This window comes from Harpia harpyja, chromosome 9 (assembly GCF_026419915.1).
Source record: "Harpia harpyja isolate bHarHar1 chromosome 9, bHarHar1 primary haplotype, whole genome shotgun sequence".
NCBI lineage: Eukaryota > Metazoa > Chordata > Aves > Accipitriformes > Accipitridae > Harpia > Harpia harpyja.
The window spans coordinates 33249465-33261832 of record NC_068948.1 but is presented as its reverse complement, the minus strand read 5'-3'; the positions used below and the strand labels follow the sequence as shown (position 1 = coordinate 33261832).

The following is a 12368-nucleotide window of genomic DNA, read 5'->3' as shown; positions in this document are numbered from 1 at the left end:
CATTACAGTTGTGCTTTCTTATGACCGATTTCCCTTACAACCTAATGATTTCTGTTATTGCATGCTACAGGATACAATATACTTCTTGGAAGGAATTCATGAAAAACATCAGATGTAAGATAACGTTTTGTTTCTTACTAGATCATTATTATATAAAAATGGCAGATTACTTCTACATACAGTTGTTTCATAGTTGATAAACTCACATAGTTCCCTCTCAACCTCAGACCCTCTGAAGGCCCAGTTTCTATTGTTGTGATGAGAAGTTTAACCGAAGCCTTGCCAGAAAATAGGTACTGGTTTCCATGAAACACTATTTCATTATTTCATTTTTTTTATCTGTGGTTTGGCACTTCTATTGAAGTAGTATACTTTACTTTATTTCACCCCTAGACTAAGTCGCTTACTTCACAAACACAAATTCACTGAAGCAGAGAATTTTGCTATTCAGTTTGGACTAGATGTTGAGGTAAGTTGTCCATTTTTTTATATGGAGATTAATTTAGAGGTTAATTAGTATAACTGATCTTACTCATAAGGTTCTTGGCCTATAGTCCAACAGAAAGTATTAAAAATATTACAAATACAGTGGAACGTTACCTTACAAAGCAACTCGCTATACTTGAAAGCTGATTCAAAATTAGACTACTACATGGTGAGCTATGTTTTTATTTACAATAACTAACAAACCTTGCAATGAGAAGTGGTGCAGAAGTACATCTTCTGATCAAAATAAGCACTGCTGGATCAGGAGAAGGCACCTTTGTCCCTTTAAGTAGCAGGAAACAGTGCTGCTAAAAAAAAAAGAGAATTCACTTGCATTTATTAACATGTAGTCTGTCTTCATTAACTGATTTATTCAAGTAATGCAATTTGAATATTCCCTCTGCTTTTTTGTTTTGGTTTGGTTTTTTTGTAAATAAAAAACCAGGCTTAGCTGGTGAGATAAAATGATACCACAATTGTTAGGGGCTAATTGGTAATCCATTTCTGTAATTAAATCATTCAGTGTACATGGACACACTTTATCTCAAAAACATTGTGAACAAAAGTGTAGAGTCGTCAGTTCAAGACTGTCTGCTTAAAACTTAATTGCATCAAACTGAAAACTGTGTTTGGTTTTTTTTAAACAGCTTGTATACAAAGTGAAAGCAAACACTATTTTAGAGAAACTAGCTTCAGCTTCTGTTGGGAGTTATGGTCACGAAGTCTGGTTGGATCTCGTGAATGAAGCCAAAGAAAATTTGCAAAAAATTCAGGTAAGTTTTTATTTCTACTCTCTTTCTCTAATAAAGTAATTCAAATTATAAAGGACCTTGGAATTCATTTCAGTTGTTTCCTTATGCAAACAGGATAGCCAATTTGTTGTGGATTACTGCATAAATGCTCCATGGCCACTGTATGAAACCACTCAAGAAATGTTGAACCACGCTAAAGTCAGAGTAAGGTGTTTTATTTGTTTAAATTGCTTATACTCATCCATTCCTATTACATGGTTCTGTACAACTTGAGAGGGGGGACATCTTCAAATGAGTTACAGTCATTCAAAAAGTAAATGCATTATAAATTGTATGTTACCAAACATGAAGAAGCAGCAAGGCTTGTTCCAACCTCGTTCTGTCTATTGCTTAAGGACAAAAAAAGGCTTACAGTTTTATTTTCACACTAGAAATCAGGCTTTAGTTTTGAGTAGTAGTCTTTTTAAGTACCTTTTAAATATCAATTTTTAGGACTAAAAGCTCAAAATGTTGCCTTTTTTTTCTTCATGATTTTAGTCTTTCCTGCCTTATCAAACAGAATCAGAGAGATACATATTATCCATCTGATCCTGCATGCATATAGAAATCCAATCAGAGTCTAACATTTAAAATAAAGACTCCAGTTTACAGACATACGAAGTTTTTGCTCATGTCTTTATTAAATTCATAGTACTGTCTGGCATGTTCTGCATGTACTGAGTTGTCAGCCAAACCATTTCATGCATTTGTTTCAGATCTTGAAGAAAGATGATAGAACCATTGCTCCACCATCTGATGGGGCTCCGGTATCCATAACTGAGGTGAGGACAAAGTTCTTGGCCCTGTAGTATCATATGAGAAACAATTATGATGTAGAGTTTTAAAAACTGTACTACTGTTGAACTTTTTAAACAAGATTATATTTTATAGTATGAAAGAGGACCACAGTAATGACAGGTTTCAGAAATAAGTGATTCCTTCAGTCATAGAAAGATTCATTTTCAGATGCTCCAGAAATTGAAGGAAGAAGCTTTCTTAAGTGCTTTTAAGTATTTAATTTTGTTTCTTATTTAGTACTGTTGTATACTGGACGGGCCTCATTTGCCTTCAAGGAGACTCAGTGTAAAGTGCTTACACAATTGAAATTTTTCATTAATGCTTTATTAAACAAACTTACCCATGTAATTAGCTGGAATTCTTGAAAAGTCTTTATTTTCCTCCATTCTTCCTCTTTGTGGTGGTTATTCTGACCATGTAATATCACTGTTTGTTAAGCCAGATATTGACCTTAAATTTCTTGTCTGCATTCAGGTATTGAGAGCTCAGGCAAGGCTTACAACTTTTTATGGAGCTTTTGGACTAGAGAAATTCAGGTTTGTTTCTGTTTGTTCATTAAGATTTAAAGTAAATTTAATTGTAATGGTTAAGGATGTGCCACTGAAATTAAGTTGTTTTGGGTTTTTTTTTTTTTGTTAAATTTGAGTTCATTAAACTTTGAACCCTTCCTTCTCTTCCTGAAGTTTCCCATACTCTACTGTGGAGAAGGGAGAATGCAGAGAGGTTGAGTCATCCTTTATGTTGAAAACATATATTATCTGTTGCACATGTGCTACTTTGTATAGATTTGTTTGCTTGTTTGTTTAATGTATATAGAAGGGGGGTGTGATTTTATGCACACACAATCTACCACTACTGTTGTCTCTTACAGCATAGAGTACTAGCCATAAAAGATTTGAGGTTCTCCTCCCCAACTTCTTTAATATTGACATATAACAATAATGGAATTTCTTTTCCTCCTCTCACTTCTAGTGGTATTGCTTGGACAGAATTCTTGAATAATGAAGACATTTTCAAGAATATCCTTTTTCAGCTAGAAGAAGGAAATTTATCTTGTGCACAGTACCTCTGGCTTAGGCACCAGGTGAGATGGCATAGACATCTCTTTGGTATTTGTGGAGGATGTTAAGTCTCTTAAATTTTCCAGCCTTATTGAACAGAATTAGACCAATATGGTTACAAAACAGCTTGTCATGGTTTAACCCCAGCCAGCAACTAAGCACCACGCAGCCGCTCGCTCACTTCCCCCCACCCAGTGGGATGGGGGAGAGAATCGGGGGAAAAAAAACCCAAAACCTCATGGTTTGAGATAAGAACAGTTTAATAGGACAGAAAGGAAGAAAATAATTAATGATAATAACAGCAATAATAAAAATAAAAGAATTGGAATATACAAAACAAGTGATGCATTTTGCTCACCGCTTGCTGACCAATGCCCAGTTAGTTCCTGAACAGCAATCCACTCCCCCCACAGCCAACTCCCCCCAGTTTATATACTGGGCATGACATCACATGGTATGGAACACCGCTTTGGCCAGCTGTCCTGGCTGTGTCCCCTCCCAACTTCTTGTGCTCCTCCAGTCTTCTTGCTGGCTGGGCATGAGAAGCTGAAAAATCCTTGACTTAGTATAAACACTGCTTAGCAACAACTAAAGACATCAGTCTGTTATCAATGTTATTCTCATACTAAATCCAAAACATAATGCTATACCAGCTAACAGAAAGAAAATTAACTCAATCCCAGCCAAAAGCTCCTCAAAGAAGCAAAGGTCTATGCCAGAATCTCGTCTATTATCACAATGATTACCTCTTCACCTAGCTCCTTAGAAGGCTGAACTTCTTATTGATTTAGGAATAAACCGGTATTTCTGATGTCAGAATGCATATTTCTAGGTCTGAAGGATGACAATTCTTTGATTTATTCTGTGGTGGTTATCATATTCCATTCACTTTCTTGCAAGCACAGCTCTCAGAATTTTTAATTGGACATTTGCTGGTGTCGTGGTTTAACCCCAGCCAGCAACTAAACACCACGCAGCCGCTCACTCACTCCCCCCCACCCAGTGGGATGGGGGAGAAAATCGGGAAAAGAAGCAAAACCTGTGGGTTGAGATAAGAACGGTTTAATAGAACAGAAAAGAAGAAACTAATAATGATAATGATAACACTCATAAAATGACAACAGAAATAATGAAAGGATTGGAATGTACAAATGATGCGCAGTGCAATTGCTCACCACCTGCCGACCGACACCCCGCCAGTCCCCTGAGCGGCGAATCCCTGCCCCCACTTCCCCGTTCCTATACTGGATGGGACGTCCCATGGTATGGAATACACCGTTGGCCAGTTTGGGTCAGGTGCCCTGGCTGTGTCCTGTGCCAACTTCTTGTGCCCCTCCAGCTTTCTCACTGGCTGGGCATGAGAAGCTGAAAAATCCTTGACATTAGTCTAAACACTACTGAGCAACAACTGAAGACATCAGTGTTATCAACATTCTTCGCTCTGAACTCAAAACATAGCACTGTACCAGCTACTAGGAAGACAGTTAACTCTATCCCAGCTGAAACCAGGACAGCTGGCTAGCTTAAAATCCTTTAAAAATGATCATATAGACTCCTTACTCTGAATGACACATTCATAATAGTGGCTATGGGCTATTATATTCATTAGTGCAGGAATTTCAGGTCCATGTCTGTTGTTTTCTTAATAAGACAGAACTACAGAGCAAGTGCTAAAGTAATAGGACATGATCCTGCCACCGTAATTTGCAAAGAAATTGCTTCAATTAGGTCTTGTTTAAGAAGACCAACCTCTAGTTTTTCTGAACAGGGCTATATATTTTTTTTTTTAAATTCCTGTCCATGATTACTGAGATTTTCTCTTTGTATTTGTGAAATCTATTGCTTCTTCCTATTAGTGAAACAGCTTTACAAAGTATCAGATAAACATATACTCCATATATCTGTAATTGTTCTGTTTTAATATTTTAGCCAGATTTTGAAAGCAGCTTTGATGAGAAAATGCTGGAGAACTTGCTTAATGCCATCCATTTTGCTGTTCCTTTGAAGGAACTATGTTTGTGGCTTAGAAATGTTGTGATCCCTTTCATAAGAAGAGTTGTGCCAAAGGGACAGGTAAGACTAATTTTCTCAGGCTAAAATAATTTTATAGTCAGACCTACAGACTTTTATTTTTTAATGTCAGAACCTTGTTCCTCTGTCTTTTAAAGCAGCTCCTTTCCCTACAGTTTATATTTTAAATGATTTCTTATAAAACAAATTTCTAATGGCAAATTTTGCTTTGATAGATATCATAACTCTACTTATAACTGTATTTTTTTCAGAAAATATTAGCAAAATGGCTGGAACAATGTTCTCGAAACCTTGAATTAACTGATAAGGTAAGTCACACTGCAGAAACGCTGCATGTCTTGTATTTCTATATGTATAATATGGTTTGTTAATATCAATTATTTTGGACAGGCAAATTGGCCAGAAAATGGACTCCAAATGGCAGAGACTTTTTTTACAAGTAAAAATCAAGGTGAAATGGGACTGACAACTTTTGGCCAGTGGACTCCTTTGGTAAGAAATGTAGCAAATATAAGGATTTGCTACTAAGAGACTTCAGAATATATGCTCTGTGCTAGACTTGGAATGGATGATAACTAGGTCACTTTTGGTTTTGGTGAAGATTGACTTAATTCCATGAAAGGAAGGAACTGAGTTCCAATCTTGGGTTTAAAGATTTAAAAAAAAAAAAAGTCAGTGAAACATTAATAGCCTTTAACAGATGTATTAATAGTCTAAATATGAATAATATTCTTGAATATTCTGTAGTACACAAATAAACCTGAGCACTACAAAACACTTAAATTTCAGTAAAGATACTCCTTATGAACTTAAATTAGAAACATGTCTCATCTCTGTCGAAATTTTTGGAAATTAATTGCAATTTACCATGTGTTAAGGCCTGGAGAAAAGAGGTATTAAAAATCAGCTAGCTGTAAGGTTATGAATACTGAATTTGTGCGAACACAAATAAATTATGTATGTTATATATCCTAGGTATACTAGCATCTATAAAAGTGGTAGTATGAAAGTGGAGAAAGATAAAGCTCAAAGCTAACCAGCTGTGCATTTAAAAAATTGGAAGCATTGACATTTTGTGTTAGATCTGCTGTCTTAAACTTCTGAATCCCACATTCAAAGTGCGTAATGGAAAGAAGAGAAATTTACTCTAAGTCCCACTTTCAACATGTACTTGATTTTCTTTGTTGTATACCATATAAAGGTAACAGTTTAGCATATATACATTTATAAAAACTTCAAGGTTGCAAGGCATCAAAAATTGTTTGTGAAGCTTCCTGGAAAATCACATGAAAAATAGGGTTCTGACTCCAAATAACGTGTTGGCTGTAGGTACCTTGTTCCTAGCTGTTTGTCTTACCTGTCCTTAAGACTTTTGGTGAATGAAATGCTCATCCCTCTTCCCTGTGCAGGCTCTACTAGTGCATCGCTGTCTTTATATTTAGAAAGAATCTTTTCCTAATATCTTACCAGAATCTTCTTTGCTGCATTATAAGTCAACTACTCTCGTTTTATACCAGAGGTGTGGAGAATGATTTGTTTTCTTCCTGTTTATGATGGCACTTAATGGTGTTGAAGATTATATCAAGTCTTCTAATGTTTCACTTCTAAACACTGTTCCAGAGATGTGATGACTGTGAAGAGGTACATAGGTTAAAGAAGCTGGTAAATGATTTACAAGAACTGATAACACTGTACAGAAAATACAACTGCAGGCTGGCACTCTGTGATTTTGAAAAGGTAATTCTGCAGACACTTCAAAAAGTGCTTTTGAGTAGTGGATTCTTCTGAGAAGGAGAAAAATCTTGTAGCATGCAATTTAAAGTCAGACAATAGAGGAATCCTGATGGATTGGTTGGTTGAACTTGTGTTCATAAGCTGCTAAGACTATTTGATATGTTGTGTTTGTTATAAATTTTGTTTGAACCGTGGGTGTAAATATATAACGTGACGAGAAACTATGAGAAGGTATGGCTTAAACTCCATGATTTCCCATTCATTATAGATTGTATATTGTGGAGCAAGCATTAGCAACAGAAAAATTAGAAGTACAACTGAACAATAAGGGGCTTTGTAAAAGAAAGCTTTTATTTGAGCTAAAAAAGGATGCTAGTTCTTGAAATCATTCAATTGATTTCAATGGACGCTGGATGTTGAATTATTTATTAGAGACGTAAAGGATCGGTACTAACATGTGTGATGTTCTAACATGGCATTGTTCTACTTGCTGCCCAGGAAAATGCAACTACTATTGTGTTTCGCATGTTTGATAAAATTTTGGCACCAGAGCTTGTACCGTCCATTTTGGAGAAGTTTATAAAACCCTACCTGTGTGAACATAATCTACAAAAGGATGAACTTCTTCTACAGTATATAAAGGTATTCATATTTTCTTTCTTTTGAAGAAAGCTATTTAAACATGAGTAAGCAGAATACAAATCTGATGACCATTTTTATTTACACTTGAATTTTAGGACAAGCTTTCAGATTAGCTTACTCCTGTCAATGAACTTATTGATAGTTACTATTTCAGTAATAAGGCATTAACAGATACAAGGGAAGATAGCTAAATCTGTGCCTTAATGTCCAAAAAACTTCTAATTTTTGTTTATATTGTAAGATATTCCTATCTTTTCTGAATTCAAATATCCTTATAATCTTTACCAAAATATACAGGATTTGCTAGAACGTTGTCGTACGCGGTCAGCTTCAGTATTTGAAACTGCATGGGAGGCAAAGGCAATAGCTGTCATTGGCTGTATCTCTGATACAGATGTAAGTATATTTTCTGAAATAGGCATCAAGTGGCTCTAACACATCAGTTCAGAATGAAACATAAATTTTACATAAGTGTATGAGTACATTTTTACAAGTGGTATGAGGAGGAATAAATTGTATGCTGTCTTTTTATTCTGTCTTAGTAATCTTCTCCCATGTGATGTTCTTTGCTTGAGAATTTAATTGTAGTTTTGATGTTATTACATGGAAAACTCACCAACTTTAATATGTATGAAACTCAAGCTCTACAGTGTCGTAAATTACTATAAGCATTTTCTAATCTAATGTGACACGTTGTATTATGATAATGGATGCCCTTTATGCAAGTGGAGACTGGGCCAGGAAATAAAATGCTTGCCTAAATGAATCAATCACATGTGAACAATACTTTAAGAGATTACCTTGTAACTTATTTTGACAAGTAAGCTCTTTATGTTCCTTTTATAGCTGAAATTTGATGCAGTTCTACAGATAATGCATGGTGCTATGGTACCATGGAGTGCAGCAGTGGAGCAGCTGGTAAAACAGCATTTGGAAATGAATCATGTCAAGTAAGGCAAAATCCGCAGTCCACCTCAGTTTTGTGTGTACTTTAAATTAGAATTCTGTTTTGGGGGGGGGCGAAATACTGTGTATCTGATGTAGTATAATGATTAAATCTCATACCTATAGGTAGCAAATAAATTAATAATAGTCTCATTTGTCCATAGAGTAAAGTTACTGCAGGAAAGTTATAGACTGATGGAGATGAAGAAGCTTTTGCGAGCCTATGGGATAAGAGATACTAATCTTTTAAAGGACAAGCAGATGATAATGGTAAGTGATCAACATTACTCTTACTTCTATTAAACAAAAATCCCTACGCTACCTGCATGTATTTTCATGGGGTATTAGAAGCCAGACTTTTCAAAAAATCCTAGCAACTGGTAGTTCTCACTTGTTATCAATATCTGTTTTTCTTGTCCTGTTGGGACATGTTTTTTGCCTGAAAGCCCACAGCTTCTAGGTAACTTGCTTGGTACAAGCTGTACAATTACAATGAAGAAGTAGCATCTATAAATTACTTGTTTTGTTATCCTATACATCAACAAACTAAAGTCCATATCTGTTTTCTTCTTACAGAGGCTAGTGAAATACATTCTTAAACAAGATACCCCTACTTCTTTGGAGGATGCTTTGAAAATTGTAGCAGCATATATGCTGCCCCCTGTGGAAGTCTACATTCTGAAGATGATAGACCTGATTGACAAAGAAAGGGTACTAAAATACTTCATGTCAGTTGATCTCAGAATTTAAAGACACTGAGGCTTATTTTCAAAACAGGGGCAAGTTGTACTACTTGCTGAAATCTTATACATGGTTTACATATAACTTTTTTTTTAAATTATGGTTCTATTAATTGTACACATAACTGCCTATGCTTAACATTGAAAATGAGACCCTTGTCAGAGTTTTAAACATCATTTGTGGCAAAAAAGGATTAAAATTATGACCCACAATATACAAGTTTGGAATTGAAGTCTCTACATATTTTCACATACTGTTTTTGCTAGAGTTGTTTTTGGGCAAGTTGCTTTCTTGCCAACAAAAAAAAAGAGACTCTTTCTTCAGAGAAATGCTTTCTTCTAATGCAATGATATTCCACATGAGTACAGACCTGCCCCTTTAGTATTGAGAGCACCTGAATGTTTGTCTTGCGATACAGGGTGTTGAATGTTTATCTATTGGTATGAATTTTTCTTCCAAGTTAATTTCAAGTCTCAGTTTAGCAAAAAAACCCTGAAGTTCTCTTTAAATTACATTGAATCCTAACTAGAAATATTTAACTTTGCTTGCTACATTATAGTTGGTGTGATTACCTTTATACGCTGTGGTTGTCCCTAGTTATGTTATTGGGATCTCTTTGACCTGAAGACAGGGAGGCATTTTGATTAAAGGAATCAAATTAACTCCCCTGCGAAATAGTGTTTCTCATGTTAACATTTGTTCTGCCTTATTAGCACATGGTATTCTTGATAATCATACTCTTATAAAACATTGCATAATTGCCAATGAACAAAACTGCATTTTAATTTGCCTATTAACCCGTAGTGAGTAAGCACATAGATTTTACTGAAAGCCTCATAGATTTAGTGAAAACTATTCAGGGAGTTTAAGGAAGTCATGTCATAGTAAATATATTTTATAAAGAGACTTGAAATTCATCAGCAGAAGATTAATCTTACCCAATTGGCCATCATGCAACCATTGTATCAAAGCAAGGACATACACATAACTTAGCTTTTCCAAAAGCAAATGCCCTTTCCTTTTGATTATTTCTGGTTTGCTTTTTATTCATTTTTTTTCTCTCCAGGGAGAGGAATCTCTGACTTTGTTAAAATCTCTGACTCTTGCTGAAGCTGAGAAAGTTGCAGAGAGATTGACTGTGTGGGGAACACTGGTATTACAGAATAAAGCAGATAATTCTGAAGAGGTATCAAGTCATTTCACATCATAAAGTGTGTGCACAAATTATTCTAAATACTATTCTTACCCAGATGCTTAAAAAAATGTAGGGGATGCAAATGTAAAAACTGTGCCTTCCAGCAAAAAGGGATGATGAACTGGTCCTGCTTATAGCAAGAGGTTGGACTAGGTAACCTCTTGAATCCTCTTCCAACTTGAGTTTATTCTGATTCTGTATACAATACAATTAGTTTGTGTAATTTAAAGGCATCTCCACACAGTGGCATGGCTATCTGAATTCAATTAATAATTTATAAATCCTACTGCATTATTATACCTCTACTTCTACGTATTTTCCAGTTCTTTCTTTAGTTGCTTGGAAAACATCTATTTAAAAACTGGAGGTGTGGCTTTGCTATGCACCACAGTGGGTTGAAGCTTCACAGTTGACAGTACACATTACTGTCTTGCAACCACAGAAGAGAATTTTTGTTAACGGTTGTTTTAGGGAGTTATTCTGGGCAATGGAAGGATGAACAAAGGGAGAAGGGTGGGTATTTTCAAAACTCCTGTGAGAGCTAACAGGCTGTATGGAGTACATACATATTACAGCTATAAAATATTTACTATTTCTAGAAGGGATGCATGTTTACAATACCTTTCTGTTCCCTTGCTTTTCTACTGGTTGTATCTTAGACTTGATAATTGTTGCTTAAGAAGTTTGTAGAGCATTGCATAGTATTTTAATGGAGTGGAAGGCTGAGTGTCACTGTCTGTTACTGGCATCATTTTGACCAAACAAAACATTAATCTCTTCCTTTCCTGCAGCAGAAAACACAAATGTTTATGACTAAGACGCTTGTGGAAATCCTTAAATTCCTGTTCAGCATTCAAAAAGGTAAGCTACAACTTAAAAATCTTACATTTTGTCTGTAAATGGAGTCAGGAAGTAATTGTTTTTCTCCTCCAACAGACAATCCTCTGAAGAAAGATGAATGTGAAGCAAACCTAAATATGTTTGAAACACTGGCTACCCTGCAAGTAGGTGTATTTATAGTTTCAAACCGCTTTTGATTTATTGTAGTTATTCCAGTTGTTCCTATAACATGGATGATGTTAAAAATTAATTGTATTTACAACTTATGTGCAAAGGTTGTTTTTATTATTGACTTCAAAGAGATTCTAAGGCTAATCTAGCAATTTAAATAGTGCCTGGGAAAGTTCCCAATTGCTAGAACTCAGTTGTCCATTTAAACCAAAAAATTAGATGCTCTCCCAAAAGTCTTAAGTGCTAACACTTCAAAGAGTTCATGATAGAGTACTGTAATATTTTATTAAGATCTTATTATGGTTTGTAAACTTAAATTATTTAATACAGCATTTGAGCATGCAGTATCCCTCAGGTTTTTTTATTTTGCTTACCTACTGCCTAGCAGAATTCTCTAATTTATTATGTAAATCAGTAATTGGTAGAAACGAGTAAAGTCAACTTCATACTCAAAGTATTCCTCTAAGAATGAGACAGGAAATAAAAACATTTTAACAAAAAAAAAAAATCCACAACATTTTTAAAGGAAGTTACATGAATACAAATATATAATCTTATTTTTTTGTTGCAGGAAGATTTTGATATCTTTCTTTCAGTCAAAGAATTTAGGAATCCTTCACTGATGTCTAGGCTTCTTGAGAATCACATAAAAGCTTATGAAACTGTCAGATCTCTGTCAAAGTCTAGAAAAGTGCAAACAATGAAGTGTAATTCAGAAGATGATAAAACCAAGAACCGTTCTACTGAATCAAGGTTGTATAGACTGGCTTTGCTCCTGCAAAGGTCAGAGCAAGAACTGGGAGAAAAACTGGCCTTGAGAGCACTAGATGCTGGAAAAGTTGAAGATGCTGTAAAAATATGCAGGTAAAACTGCAGAGGTTTTTAAGATTATAATTTTTAAGGGGCTTTTCTGTACTATTTTTGATACTTTGC

The 12368-nt window shown here is 35.2% G+C and overlaps 1 protein-coding gene across 9 annotated transcripts in view; it reads left to right on the top strand.

Annotated features, from left to right (window-relative positions):
• Window positions 1-12368, top strand: part of KNTC1 (kinetochore associated 1) — a 42056-nt gene that overhangs the window by 7901 nt on the left and 21787 nt on the right. For 8 of the 9 annotated variants that reach the window (XR_008236661.1, XM_052796986.1, XM_052796983.1 and 5 more), the window contains 21 exons: window positions 71-114; window positions 228-293; window positions 394-469; window positions 1134-1259; window positions 1353-1442; window positions 1994-2059; window positions 2550-2611; window positions 3048-3159; window positions 5066-5209; window positions 5419-5475; window positions 5558-5659; window positions 6788-6904; window positions 7400-7543; window positions 7841-7939; window positions 8390-8493; window positions 8653-8758; window positions 9065-9199; window positions 10296-10415; window positions 11216-11285; window positions 11361-11428; window positions 12007-12299. Coding sequence is in view for 8 of the 9 variants with exons in the window: in XM_052796986.1 (XP_052652946.1) it covers window positions 71-114; window positions 228-293; window positions 394-469; window positions 1134-1259; window positions 1353-1442; window positions 1994-2059; window positions 2550-2611; window positions 3048-3159; window positions 5066-5209; window positions 5419-5475; window positions 5558-5659; window positions 6788-6904; window positions 7400-7543; window positions 7841-7939; window positions 8390-8493; window positions 8653-8758; window positions 9065-9199; window positions 10296-10415; window positions 11216-11285; window positions 11361-11428; window positions 12007-12299 (2201 nt within the window). In the remaining variant the exon portion in view is untranslated. The remainder of the gene's footprint in view (window positions 1-70; window positions 115-227; window positions 294-393; window positions 470-1133; window positions 1260-1352; window positions 1443-1993; window positions 2060-2549; window positions 2612-3047; window positions 3160-5065; window positions 5210-5418; window positions 5476-5557; window positions 5660-6787; window positions 6905-7399; window positions 7544-7840; window positions 7940-8389; window positions 8494-8652; window positions 8759-9064; window positions 9200-10295; window positions 10416-11215; window positions 11286-11360; window positions 11429-12006; window positions 12300-12368) is intronic. The other variant, XM_052796985.1, reaches the window with a different exon arrangement.